Raw genomic sequence first — 13,112 nt, 5'->3', positions numbered from 1 at the left:
GCATTATATTGATTTATTCAATAATGGATTTAAACTCTTTAACTTATTAAGGGAGAGAATGTGGGCACCTCAAGAGAGAGCCTAACCTTTATAATAAATCATTTGTGCAATTTTTCTCTTTACTCATCACTATTTATTAGAACTTCAATTCAATCCCTCTCTTAAATATTTCTGCATTATTGTTGAGTTAATATATTTAACAATTTATTACTTTTATATTTTAATAATTATTTAAAAATAAAACTTCTAATAAAACTAATTTTTTGAGCTAACCCCTAACACCTTTGGCAAGTTCACAAAATTATTGTCATTTTGAAAGATTTAAGAAAATTACCACTATCCTAAAAATTCTATTTTTTAAAACTTTATTCTAAATAATTATAATTTTTTATTTAATTAAATTTTTTTAACTTTCAATTCCTAATTTACATTTTTTGAAATAATTTCATGGGTTTAAACAGGCACATAAAAAATAAAGAAAGAAATGATGAAATGATAAAAAAATTATCTTTATATATTTTTGTTATTCATAGCTTTTTTTATAATCTTTTCAAGTTTAGATATGGGTACAAAAGAAAAAAAAATAAATAAATAAAATAATTATAAATGGAAATAGAAACAAAGAAAAAATATCAAAAAATCAAAGTAAATTACCCAAAAAAAGGGGTCAAAGGCATACTTGGATGGGTTAAAAACCCAAATTTGTTGGGCTTGGTTTGGACCGTTGCCTTCTTTTTTTTCATTTTTTCTCCCTCACCCCAAACTCCTTCAGACCTTCACCTCAAGCATGTTTGGTAGCCAGTCCCCCCTTATTCTCCTTCCACTTTTTTGTTCTTTGGTTGGAAAAATCTCGGTTTAACCAACCCAACTCTCCCATGGTCTTGGCTATTTAATGACTGATGGATAGTCTCCAAAATTTATAAGACTAAAATGCCCCTACCTATTTTTGCAAAATTACAAAATTAGACTTTTAAATCTTTCCTTTTCTTCTCATTTTTCCCCTTTTCTTTGTCTCTCTTCCCATTCTTGCCTCTTTCCTTCTCCCTCTAAATTCCACTTTTTTATTTTCTCTAAACTCTATATAGTTTTATTATAAAATCTTAATATTTTAATTATAATAACGTTTAAATTATAAATAAAACATTTAATATGTTAACAATGTTAATATTTAAATTATAAATAAAAATATATTATTTTAAAATATTAATATATAAATGATAAATTTATCATTATAATGTTAAAATTATATATAAAATATTAACGTCTAAAAATTAAATAAAATAATCATATTAATATTTAAATTATATATTATTGATATTTTTAAATAAATTATACATAATAATTTTTTAAAAATAAAAAATTTAAGATAAATAATCATATTAAATTTTTATTAATATTTTTATAAATTATAAAAATACATTTTAAATGAAAAATAAAATGTTATTATTTATTATTTATTCATTGATTATTCCAAACCTATTCTTACCAACCAAATAATAAAATGAGTCCTAATAGTAGACTTAGTAATTTTAGACACAACACTTTAACACGATACTGGAAGACACGGGATTAAACAGATTTAAGATTAACCTTAACAAGTTTCGTGTCTAATCGTGTTTGACACGTTTAAGACACGAAAATTTTTGTGTCTTAATATGTCAGACACGAGTAACATGTTTAATTAATCATGTTAATCATGTTTAAATGTATAAACGTGTTTAATTGTATTATCATGTTTAAACGTGTATACATGACATGTTTATCAATTTGTTAAAAATTAATAGTCAAAGACCGTTCAGTCTTACTTAAAAAATTTAAAATAATTATTTTAATAAGATTTTTAAATTTTATAAAGATAATAATGTAATTATGTCATGCCTAAACCCTAATTTTAAATTTTATTTTGTTATATTTGATGTATTATTTTGTTTTCTTATAATTGTTTTTATAATTATTTATTTTAAATTTAAATAATATAATTATATTTAATTGTAAATATTTTTATTTAATCGTGTTAATCGTATCGTGTCATATTTTGACGCGTGTTAAACGTGTTGTGTCTCATTACACGGTTATTAAATTTATACGTGTATATATATATTTTAAATTTAAAATATAAATAGTATTTACGTCATGTTCGTATTTAATCTTAAAGTGTTTCGTGCCTAATCATATCTGACATGTTTAAAATACGAAAACACGAATCGCTAGATTTACCTAATAGCAATTATAACCTTATTTCATTCCATAAACCATCCATTTCTACTTTATTTTTTTTATAAAATAATTATTTTATTACGTTCCGAATTAAATGTGTAATAAAAACTAAACAATAAAAGCAACTTCTTCTCCATTTTCGATCCTTTTTCTCTCTCTACCTCCTTTTTTAAGCCTTTTCCCTTCGACCATATCCCAAAAGTACCATTTTTTAAATTTTTTTTATATTTTTTAACAAAACGTCTCTAAATAAAATGAAATGTCTATAGAAGTTGAAAGCCAATACCTCTATTGATTGTTGATAAATTTCAATCAAACTTAATATATATAGTATAGATATTGAAATATATCTAGGGATTATTTATTTTTAATTAAATCTGGACCCATACGAAAATAAAGAAAGACCCTACAAGAAGGAGATCTTGAAGGTAGCTGATTTGGATCCGAAACTTATTCAGATCTTCTTTTTCTTCTACTAAAGAAAATTGATTTAAAAAATTGAAAATTCGATTAAACAATCAATATTAAAATTTAAATTTTAAAAAAATAAATTAATCCAATTTTTCTATTAAAGTATAAAATCATTCAAAGTTAATAGTATCCAGTATATGGACATCTAGTTATTCTAAGTAACAAAACATGAAAGTTGAACGAAAACAAGAAATTGGAAATGTCCTTAATTATGCTAAAGAAGAAAAGTTGAAAACCATGTAAAAAAATTGGCAAACCCTTAATTTTAATAAAGGCACTAACTTAAAATTACAAAGCAGGAGCAGGGGATATTACATTAAGGAATAAATAGAGTCGGTTCCATGTAAAAGAATTAATCATACGGTATTTAAAATTACAAACATGTATACATGCATATATCAGAGATTGTATTTATTGAAGAAGCAATAAATTAATAGTCATACGGTATTTAAAATCAAAGATGCGTATTTATGTACATACATATTTTGATAAAAAAATGAAAAAGCAAATAAATTAAAATACAATAAAAGAACATAATAAAAAAATATATGAATACGCAATCAATATCCAATCTTAATTTATTTTTGATTAAATGAATTTTTAATTTTTGAAAACGGGATAAATTTTAGAAGAAAAATTAAAAAAAAAAAAACTAATTTTGTGGGACATGAATTGTGCTTTTGTTAATAAATTGAAGCGAAACATATCCATGGCCAACCCTAATTTCTCTTTAGAAAAGAAGCCCAACCTAGCATAACAGGCTTTTGCCTCCATTGGGGTAGGTGGGGGTGACCTTTAATAGAATTGGCGCCCACCTTGCTTTCCTTATTCAAGATCCTAATATAATGTAAGTTAAGATATCACATCTTCGATCTTATATCAGTAATTCTTGATTAACAAAGAAAGAAAAAAAGAGAAAAAATATTTTAATATGTGAAATATTTGATTTAATAATAGATGTATGTATTTTTTTCTTTAACAAGGTAAGTTTAAATGTTTTGTTTTTTCAAATAAAAAATATTTATAAAATTTAAACAAATAAGATTTATGAATCCCAATTGAATTGATATACGCATGGAAAGTAAAATATTATAAAATTAATTAAAACCGCATGCCATCAATTAAAAAGGGTCAATGCGGTTGTGTCTGTAATTTTTAATTATTGTTACTATAACATTCAATCACCTCTCATCTTCTAGCATTTAAACCCCAAAATGCATAGAATAATGAACCTAATTAACTTTTTTTTTAAGAGCATGAACCTAATTGAGAAAAAAAAATTGAATATCCTTAATTTCGTGTGATTCTTCATTTTTGCTTATTTGGTTTACACATATATTGGTGATTTAATTTTATTATTATCCTCTATAAAACAAACAAAGGAAAATGGGAAGAGCTTTTTGGAAAATAAAAGTATTTCATTTTCAGCGTTGGTGATTTTCTTAGCTTTTATATGATTTTAAATTAAATTTAAAGTGGACAAATCAAAAGCAGATCCACGTCAAAACAGTATGCAAAAGCATGGAAGCTAACGTGGTCCCTGCCTTACGCAACCAAAATTCCTGGCCTCATCTCCAACCCCTATATAAACAATCTCAAGCTAAAAACCGAGCATACAAAGGAAAACCAATTTCCCCCAAAACCCTATCCTCTCTTATTTATTTCTCTTACTTTAAAGGTAAAAAAAAGAAAGAAATTTCTATTTTTTTTATCCTTCGATTTCAGGTAAAGAATCGGAAAACTTTTGATTTCTTTCGACGATCATTATCGTTTATTTTTCCATATATTTTAATCTGTTTATTGGTTTGAGATCTTTGATCTTTTTAATCGGGATTTATTGTCGGAAAGAATGGATGAATTGAATTCTATAGAAACTGGCTTTTGGTTGAATCTTTGTCGTCTTATAATTTGAGATCTATTTGTTTTTTTGGTTGATTTGTTTCTCATGTTGTTCAATATTAAAGAACGGAGATGGTTATATTGTTTAAATAATTTTATAAGGACAATCAGTAAAAAAGGTTGGAATCTTTAAGGTTAGGAAAAAAAAAAAGGGAAAAATAAATTAAAATTGAATAAATAGCTAGTTCATTTGTAAATTTAAAAATTGATTTAGATGTAAATCCAACTTAGTGACATAATATATTAGTAAGTAGTAATGAAAATTTTCAAAGAAAAAAATTCAAAAGTATTCTTTTTTTTTGTTTTAAAATGTACTAATACTTTTAGCCAATGATGCAATTGCACGTAAATCTTTACAAGCTTTTACTTTGAATTTTTCTTATAAAAATTGTTTTAACTAAGATTTAGTAGTGTAAGTGATATGATATTATACTTCTATTCTATTGAAGATTAATATATTATTAGTTAACATATTAATTTTGGAAGTTCCAGTTGATAAGTAGCTTGTTTTATTTAAGTGTTGGAATGAATTATGTTTTCTTTGTATAATAATTATTTTTAAGTTTTAGTGAGCATGTTCCTATCTCTTAATATCATTAAGCAGCTTCCACATGCCTTTTCAAATTCAACATGAATTTTTATTATGAATTATGCTTATACCTATGGTGTCTTCACTTATGTTGATGTTGTTTGTTGAGGAAGCTTGCAGGTGCTGCTGCAATCAGCAGAGTTTCAAGTTGAACTGTGTCAACGTTCGAAGTTTCTTTTATGTCCATACAGGCCATTCCCTATTTGGGATCAATTGGGTTGCTTGGAGAGTATTGTCCTTCAGTTAGAAAAAAGATCAGACCTTTGTCAGACAAATTTGGCTGTATGCATCTTGGACCATTCCAAGAGCACCCAGATTTTCATGGTTGCAGCTGGTTGCAACCTTTCTTGATTGCAGAAGATCAGTCTGCTCTCATACCTTACAAAAGTTTTGAAGACTTTACTGCTGCGAACACTTTGAGTTCTAGTATTTGCTGCCTGTGACATTAAGATATTTTGTTTTGAATTGCTTTTCAAGATGGCTTTGCAAAACATAGGTGCTGGAAATAGCGATGATGCCTTCTACAGGTATAAGATGCCCAAAATGATCACCAAGATTGAGGGCCGAGGAAATGGCATCAAAACAAATGTAGTCAACATGGTTGACATTGCAAAGGCATTGGCAAGGCCAGCCTCTTACACAACCAAGTATTTTGGTTGCGAGCTTGGTGCTCAGTCTAAATTTGATGAAAAAACTGGGACTTCTCTTGTTAATGGATCCCATGATACTGCTAAGCTTGCTGGCCTTCTTGAGAACTTCATCAAGAAATATGTGCAGTGTTATGGCTGTGGAAACCCTGAGACTGAGATATTGATAACTAAGATTCAGATGATCCAATTGAAATGTGCTGCATGCGGTTTTGTTTCAGATGTCGATATGAGAGATAAGTTGACAACTTTCATCTTGAAAAACCCACCTGAACAAAAGAAGGGATCAAAAGACAAGAAGGCGTTGAGGAGGGCTGAAAAGGAGCGACTTAAGGAAGGTGAGGCTGCAGATGAGGAGCAGAAAAAATTGAAGAAAGAGGGAAAGAAGAAAGTGTCCTCTTCTAAGGAAGGTACCACTAAAGCTGGTTCCACAAAGAAGAAAGCTGGTGGCTCTGATGACGATCACATTTCACCTTCTCACAGTCAAGTTGATGAAAAGGAAGAGGTTGATGTGGAGGAGGATGACGATGATGTCCAGTGGCAAACTGATACATCACTTGAGGCAGCTCGGCAGCGTATCCAAGAGCAACTCAGTGCTGCGACGGCTGATATGGTCATGTTGTCTACAAATGAATCAGAGAAAAAGGCAAAGGTGACTACTAAGAATTTAAATGGCACCTCTTCACCACGGAAAGACAACCACAAGGCTGAGAATGGCAACTCAAACCTTCATGAGACCCTTGTTGAGGAGTTGAAAGCAAATTTGAAGAAAGGCGTTTCTGCGAATCAATTGAAGTCCCTTTTGGGATCTCTTTCTGGTTCTGGTCAGGAAAAGATTAATGCTTTGTTGGAGGCACTCTTTGATGGAATTGAGAAAGGTTTGGCGAAGGAGGTGGTTAAGAGGAAAAACTACCTTGCTGCTGCTGTTGCTCAAGATGAGGGATCACAGCTTCTTCTACTTAAAGCGGTAGAGTCCTTTTGTGGAAAGGTCGGCTCAAGTGCGTTGAAGGAAGTTGCTTTAGTTTTGAAAGCACTGTATGATGCTGATGTGTTGGAGGAGGAGTACATGCTACAATGGTATCAAGAAGGTCTAAAGGGGGAGAACAAAGACTCTCAGATATGGAAGAATGCGAAGCCTTTTATTGATTGGCTCCAGAGTGCAGAGTCAGAATCTGAGGAGGAATGACATGGTACCTCTTTCAGTGAGGGTGGTTGCCACCAATGGTTGTGTTTTTGCATTTTTTAAGGTGTTTTGTGTTATTAATAAAGAGTTGCCAGTGAGTCTGCCTTGAAGTTTGCTTTTGTTGTTTCATGGAGTGTCATTTTGTGTTTCAGTGTCTAGTATTTGGGTTTCTGCCATAATGTGGATCCGAGCGTGGACAGTTGAATGACATTATCCAAAGTTCATTTGTTCAAGTGAATTTCCGTTCTTCAAATCATATATCAGTTTGTTATGTTCAATTTCCTGGTGGTTATGCTTTACCGAAACAGATTACCTTTTTGGGGTATGCAAGTTTTGATGACCTGACCCTTCAACTGGGATTTTTTGAATTTTACTTAAACTGAAATCCCCTTGGAAACAAATTATGCTTTCCATAAATCTATTTCATTATCAAGTGGTGCAATGCTTGACTCAAAGTTGCCTCTAGTTGTGGTTAGCAATGGATGAGTTGGTCGAAAATATAGTTTCTTTTCCTTTCATTTTGGAAGAGTTGAAAACAAAAACTACTTTAGTTTGCTCTTTTTCGGATGCTTTTGTGCAAGTACAATTTACAGGCTTATGGTGTGAGATTATATGAATGTAGAGTATATGAGTAATACACAAAGTTTTTGCAGTCTATAGTAGAAATGAGAGAGAGAGAATGAGGGGCATTTTGTTGCCAATCTGCTGTTGGTTGCAAGACGCTTTCTCATTTGCTTCGCAAGTAACGAAGATAGTCTTTGAACCTAGCAATCTTTGTATGCTAAATTTATATATATACCCATTTCAATGTTTTTGTAACTGTACACAGAAGTAGAATATGCATTCATTCTGACCAAACATGAATCCCCTTCATTTTTTTTTTCTTCTTCCTCTAGCACCACCGGTAGATTCCTAAAGAAAGAGAGGACGCTGCCACGTTGCGTTTAATGTATTCGAATAAAACGTGAGTGTGACTGCTGCAGTTGTGGTAATTCACTTTCTTCATCTGACGCAGCTAGGGAAAAGCGAGGATCCTTCAACATAGTAAAATCATCATATGCAATTAGCTGCTAACAAACTAACCAGCAATTCTTGAGTAGCAGAAGCTGATAGCAGCGAAAGTATTTCCAACCTGATGGCGTCGGCGACGTTGGATAGCCGTGAATGCCTTAACCATGATATATATAGGCAACAGAATCCCAACGGTTCTCAACATTAGTAACTGCAACACACAGCAGAAAGTTAAAAAGACACTCATTTGCTGCAACAGTGTGCCTAAATATCTAGTTTCATGTGGCCTCACAGTGAACAATGTCAAAGAGTAGTCCCCAGCTCCACTGACTATGATTGGAAGAGTGTGGCGCAAAACAAGAAGAACCATAAACTGCACATAAGCATTTATTAGCAAATCTTGCATGACAAGAGTTCAATAATCTAATTCTCTACTACCAACAGAATAATCACTGTAACTGTCAAGTAAAAGCTAAACTATATGGTTATAACCAAACAATTTCACCAGCTGAGGCCCCACCGATATGTAAGGACTGGCTACATTACATAGCAAGGACACAACAGGGCCATTGTCCAGCCACCTTACCTCCTCTGCAGCTGACGACCCTCTGGCAATCAACCATCTTCCCTGTATCTTTTCTGCAAGTTTCTTATTCTTTTTAATTAATTGCATAATCACCTTGTTTTGAGAGGAACTTATTTTAAAGAAATTTTCAAATGAACCATATTTACATCAGTTATATATTTTTAAAATTAATTTCAAGCCCCCCCCCCCCCCCCATCTCCTTCTGAACAGGTAAAAGAGATGAACTTTAATTAAAACTACACCGAGAGAGAGGTACAATTATAGCAATGACACGGCAACAAATCAGGCTTCGAGAACTGGGAGCCGAATAATCATCAAAATCTGATTCCAGAAAATCACGATCCGTAGTAACCATTGTTATAAAATGAGGCGCTGGCAGGTCTCTCCTGGAAATTTCCCAATTTCCTCTGAGATTATTATAATAATGTTTTAATGAGTGAAGGAAAGCAATCATATCATATAAAGAAGACTAGATTTTAGATAGAAAGATCAAGATATACCTGAAGTTCATAGGAACACCTCCATAATGAAATAAAGGAGGGGGTGCTGTATAACCAGGCCTGAATTGCTGCATATTCCGAAAGAGAGTGTAACAATCAGTTTCTTTCAAATTATTCATGGAAAAAGAATTGCGGATAATTAACTGACAAATAAAACAATGGTTGGACCTGGTGGCAAATCTCACAGACGGTGTCACCCTTCTCATTGCACCACCTTTGAACACATTTGCGGTGGGCATACTGCAACAATCCAGGAAAAAGTAGCACAGGAAAACAAGTTATCTCACTTGCAACTACCTAATACAAGTAGCAAAGTTTGAATAGCCAAAGGAAGAAGGAGAATGCTCTCAGCGCATGCTGGGACTGCACTTAAGAGCTTTGCATGCTACTACACTATAACCAGTTGATATATGAATATATCATACACGTAAAGCATCATAAACTTGTCCTGTGCTTTTTTCTTGAGATGCACATTTCCAATATTTATGCCAAAAGGAAACTATGCAACCTCTAAAATTGTAACAGAGCTTCTCAAGAACACTTTATAATTCCATTACTTTAATGGCTCCCATATTGTTTTCAAGGCATTTGATCATCTTCACTAAAAAAGGGAAAATACCAGCCTACATGCTAGTTGACATTGTATTTTAGGAATACAGAGGCTAATGATTTAATTGATTTAGACATAAGACATCAGTTTTACAGTCTCCCAAAGTAACTTCCAAAGCCAAATGTATGACACCAGATGACGCTAAAATGTCGATCTGGCGAATAAACAAACTTTACGATCATAATTAATGCTTTTCAGAAAAGTACTAAACATTTTCAGAGAAGCTAAAAACACAGGCAACAGTTCTATGAAACTATTGATGCTTAAGAACCCATTAGCATTTAGCAATACATGCAAACATTTTTCCAACTTAACTGCATTAGAATAATTCAGGTCTTAATTTAGCAGCATTATGGCAAATTAAAATGATACAAAAGCGCATTTGATCTACGCATAGATTTTGAGTACTGACATTAAAATTTTAAGGAAAAAGAACCATTTGATCTGCAACTGACCTTCAAGCTGCCACGGCAGGAACAGGGTATCTCCATGTTCAAATCTTCATCCTCATCGTGGCATATCCTACATTCCACCAATTTACTTGGAGATGAACCAACATTCTCATCCACCCTATGAGATGAGAAGTCAATCATATCATCTTTGCTTGCTGAGGACATGCCTTGCTGTGATTGGTTTTTACTCTCAATAGCAGCTTCAAGAGTGGATTCCGTTAGTAGCCGATCGACAAGTAACACAAAATGATCTCCCATCCTTCAATCAATACCAAAACAAAGATAAAATTTGCAGAAACTGGGAGAAGTTAAAATGCGTACTAAATCACGTGCAATATAATTGAACTCCATACAACTAAACAAAAAAAAAAAAAAGAAATGGGAATGGTGGAAGTACCTCTAGAACAGTTTAAATTAAGAGCTGAATCTGCAATGGAAACAAACCCTTTTTCATTTCATGAACAGAAAAGTCATAAAAATGGGATCTTATAGGACTAAAAATGCAGATAAAATATAAATGGAAAAGTGAAAAAAATTCCAATTTAAACTTACGACTGATAAAAGTTTCTACCAATGTGTTAATCAAGACTTTTTTATCAAATAATTTTTAGCTTACTTGATACAAAATTTTCATAACCCGGAATCCGAAAACAACATAAAGCATAAAGATCTGCCTTGGTTTTCTTGGGAACAAAATGCATAATAAGAAAATGCAGCACTCCTTAGGAACAAATAGAGTAAATAAAAGTGGTCGAAGCCAAAATAAAAGTTGGCTACAAACCAACAGTCAAAAGAATAATCTTTAAACCACATCAAACATAAGGATTTTTAGATGTATTAGGCACAACAATGAAAAAAAAAAAATATATATATATATATAAGGGAAAAAATTAAAGGAAAAGGAGCCTTTAACTAGAAACAGAAAGATATCAAAGATATGCTACAAAAGCTGAAAATATCCCAATAAAGCAAAATCAAAAGAAAAATAAGATTGAATAAAAACAGGGCAGGAAAAGCTACAAGAAATGAGATGAACATGGAAAATCCAGAAAGGAAATTAGAAAAGAACAAAAACCCGGAAACCAAAAAAGCAAAAGAATTTGACCATATGGAAAGAGTGAAAGAGAAAGAGACCCATGTTTCAAAAAGCCATCAACTTGATAAATGAATAAGACTCCTTTGAAGTGGAAACAAATATAGTATGATTAACATGGAAAAAAGGTATTAATGCAATGGAAAGGAAAGAAGAGAGAGAGAGAGGCTTACAAGTAAGGAAATGGGATTTTCTATTGAACAAGAAAGCAACGATCTTGTTCTTTTTTTCCTTTTGTTTTCCTTCCTGGGTGGTTGTTTCTTCAAATGAAGAAAGAGATTGAGTGTGGTCGTTATCATCACCACCACCACAACAACTCCATTTTCATCTCAATTTTCAACCCAAAAACAAAGCAAAACACGAGATTCTAACGGCAAAAAGGCCAACACGATTGCTTGCCTTGATTCCTCTTACTGAACAGGTTTTTCTAGTGGCTGGTTTTCTCTTTTTTTTTTTAACCATTATAATTTATTGACAGAATTATCTCGTGGGACCACGTCAACTTGTAGTGAGATTCTGCAGTGACGCCAGGTGTGCTGAATCTGCTGATTTTGTCAGGTGGGTTTGGGGCCTACTTCGGTGTGGATGTTGGGGCCGCTTTGGAGCCTTGGAGGAGTGATCATCGCCGTAAATCGGACGCTGATGTTCTTTGTCTTGGACCAGATTTTCGTGGGGTCCTTTGTTTTGCAAAATCAATGTTATAATTAAAAGAAAAAAACACGAGATAAAAATAGAGCTAATTGATTACTCGCACAAGGGGGTGTGTTAAATGATTCCAGATTATGAATAATTCAATTTAAGTTGATAATTATTTGCATTTAAAAGTGAAGAGGCCAACAGTACAATGTTGTGGGTAAATAATATAGATTTTTAGGTCAAATTAAGTAATCAATCTCTGTATTTTATTAAGTTGGTAAATTTAATTTTCTATATAATAATTTATATAAAATAAATTCATGTACTTTTCAAAATTGATAATGTTAATTCAATTATTAACAACGCTAAACTTTTCACGTTATTTATACTAATATAATATTTAATTGTATTATTTTGATATATTTTTATTTATGTAATATTGAATTTGATAATATAACATCTAAAATAATGTAATAACTATGTTAACATGATGTTTATCAAATACAAATATAAATTTCAAGTGATGATGTGATTATTTATGTGACGCTATTATATTGTTGACTTAAATAATTGAATTGCTATTATCAATTTAAAAAAATATAAGAATTCAATATTTACAATTATTGTACATGAAAAAAAATTAATCTACCACTTTCGATAAAATGCGAAGACTAATTGCATCAAAAATTTTCTTATCTCAAATTGTTCAAACATTTTAGCAATTTCCTAAGACTGGATGTCAAATATGTTGTGTTTTGGGTTATAAATGAATCTTATAATTTTAGTGATTTAAAATTACGGATGGGGTTTTACCTTTAGTAAATCCCTATTTACTATCTACTTTATCCTTCTTTTGTTCTTCCCCAAAAATTCACAATTTCTTTCTTTACCTTTTACTCTCTTTCCAAAACCTAACAGCCTAGACTGCATCTCTCACTCTCTAGCTTAATATGTTTTCCTCCTTCAATGTTTGGGTGAGAGAAGCAATAACGAGCTAGAGACAGAGTGGGCTAGAAGACAATACATTAATTTTTTATTTTGGAAAACTACACTACTTTTCCTGAATATGACTGTGACTCTCCTAGATCCTTAGTTCAATTTTGCTTATTAATTTCCAAAATAATCATAGTTCTTCTTGCCTTTCCACTTTAATATTCACTTTAATAATGACAAAAGGTGAAACAAGCTTATACCTTTATCAGCAAGAAAAAACAAACA

General features: G+C 31.5%; 2 protein-coding genes across 8 annotated transcripts; one reads left to right on the top strand and one right to left on the bottom strand.

Moving 5' to 3' along the window:
• Positions 1-5,505: 5,505 nt before the first annotated feature.
• LOC110425717 (eukaryotic translation initiation factor 5-like) lies at positions 5,506-7,284 on the top strand. Its single transcript, XM_021440687.2, has one exon. The coding sequence runs from the start codon at positions 5,654-5,656 to the stop codon at positions 7,007-7,009; it is 1,356 nt and encodes a 451-aa protein (XP_021296362.1). The 5' UTR covers positions 5,506-5,653; the 3' UTR covers positions 7,010-7,284.
• Positions 7,285-7,433: 149 nt separating this feature from the next.
• Positions 7,434-11,691, bottom strand: LOC110425718 (uncharacterized). 7 transcript variants are annotated; one of them, XM_089785157.1, is made up of 9 exons: positions 11,432-11,691; positions 10,563-10,610; positions 10,169-10,424; positions 9,272-9,400; positions 9,104-9,171; positions 8,860-9,010; positions 8,310-8,390; positions 8,139-8,228; positions 7,434-8,040 (listed from the first exon to the last, which is right to left on the bottom strand). In XM_089785157.1, exons 3-9 carry the CDS (start codon positions 10,421-10,423, stop codon positions 7,951-7,953), a joined length of 864 nt encoding a protein of 287 aa, XP_089641283.1. In that variant the 5' UTR covers position 10,424; positions 10,563-10,610; positions 11,432-11,691; the 3' UTR covers positions 7,434-7,950. The 7 variants fall into 7 exon arrangements, with proteins under 7 accessions (XP_089641283.1, XP_021296363.1, XP_021296364.1 ...); XM_021440688.2 differs by having other exon boundaries at positions 10,563-10,592; XM_021440689.2 differs by having other exon boundaries at positions 8,860-8,989; positions 10,563-10,592.
• Positions 11,692-13,112: the final 1,421 nt, after the last annotated feature.

The sequence above is a fragment of the Theobroma umbraticum genome, unplaced genomic scaffold (assembly GCF_002168275.2).
Source record: "Theobroma umbraticum cultivar Fairchild unplaced genomic scaffold, ASM216827v3 scaffold_12.1, whole genome shotgun sequence".
Lineage (NCBI taxonomy): Eukaryota > Viridiplantae > Streptophyta > Magnoliopsida > Malvales > Malvaceae > Theobroma > Theobroma umbraticum.
The sequence above is the reverse complement of the archived record's forward strand: the minus strand, read 5'-3'. Positions and strand labels throughout refer to the sequence as shown.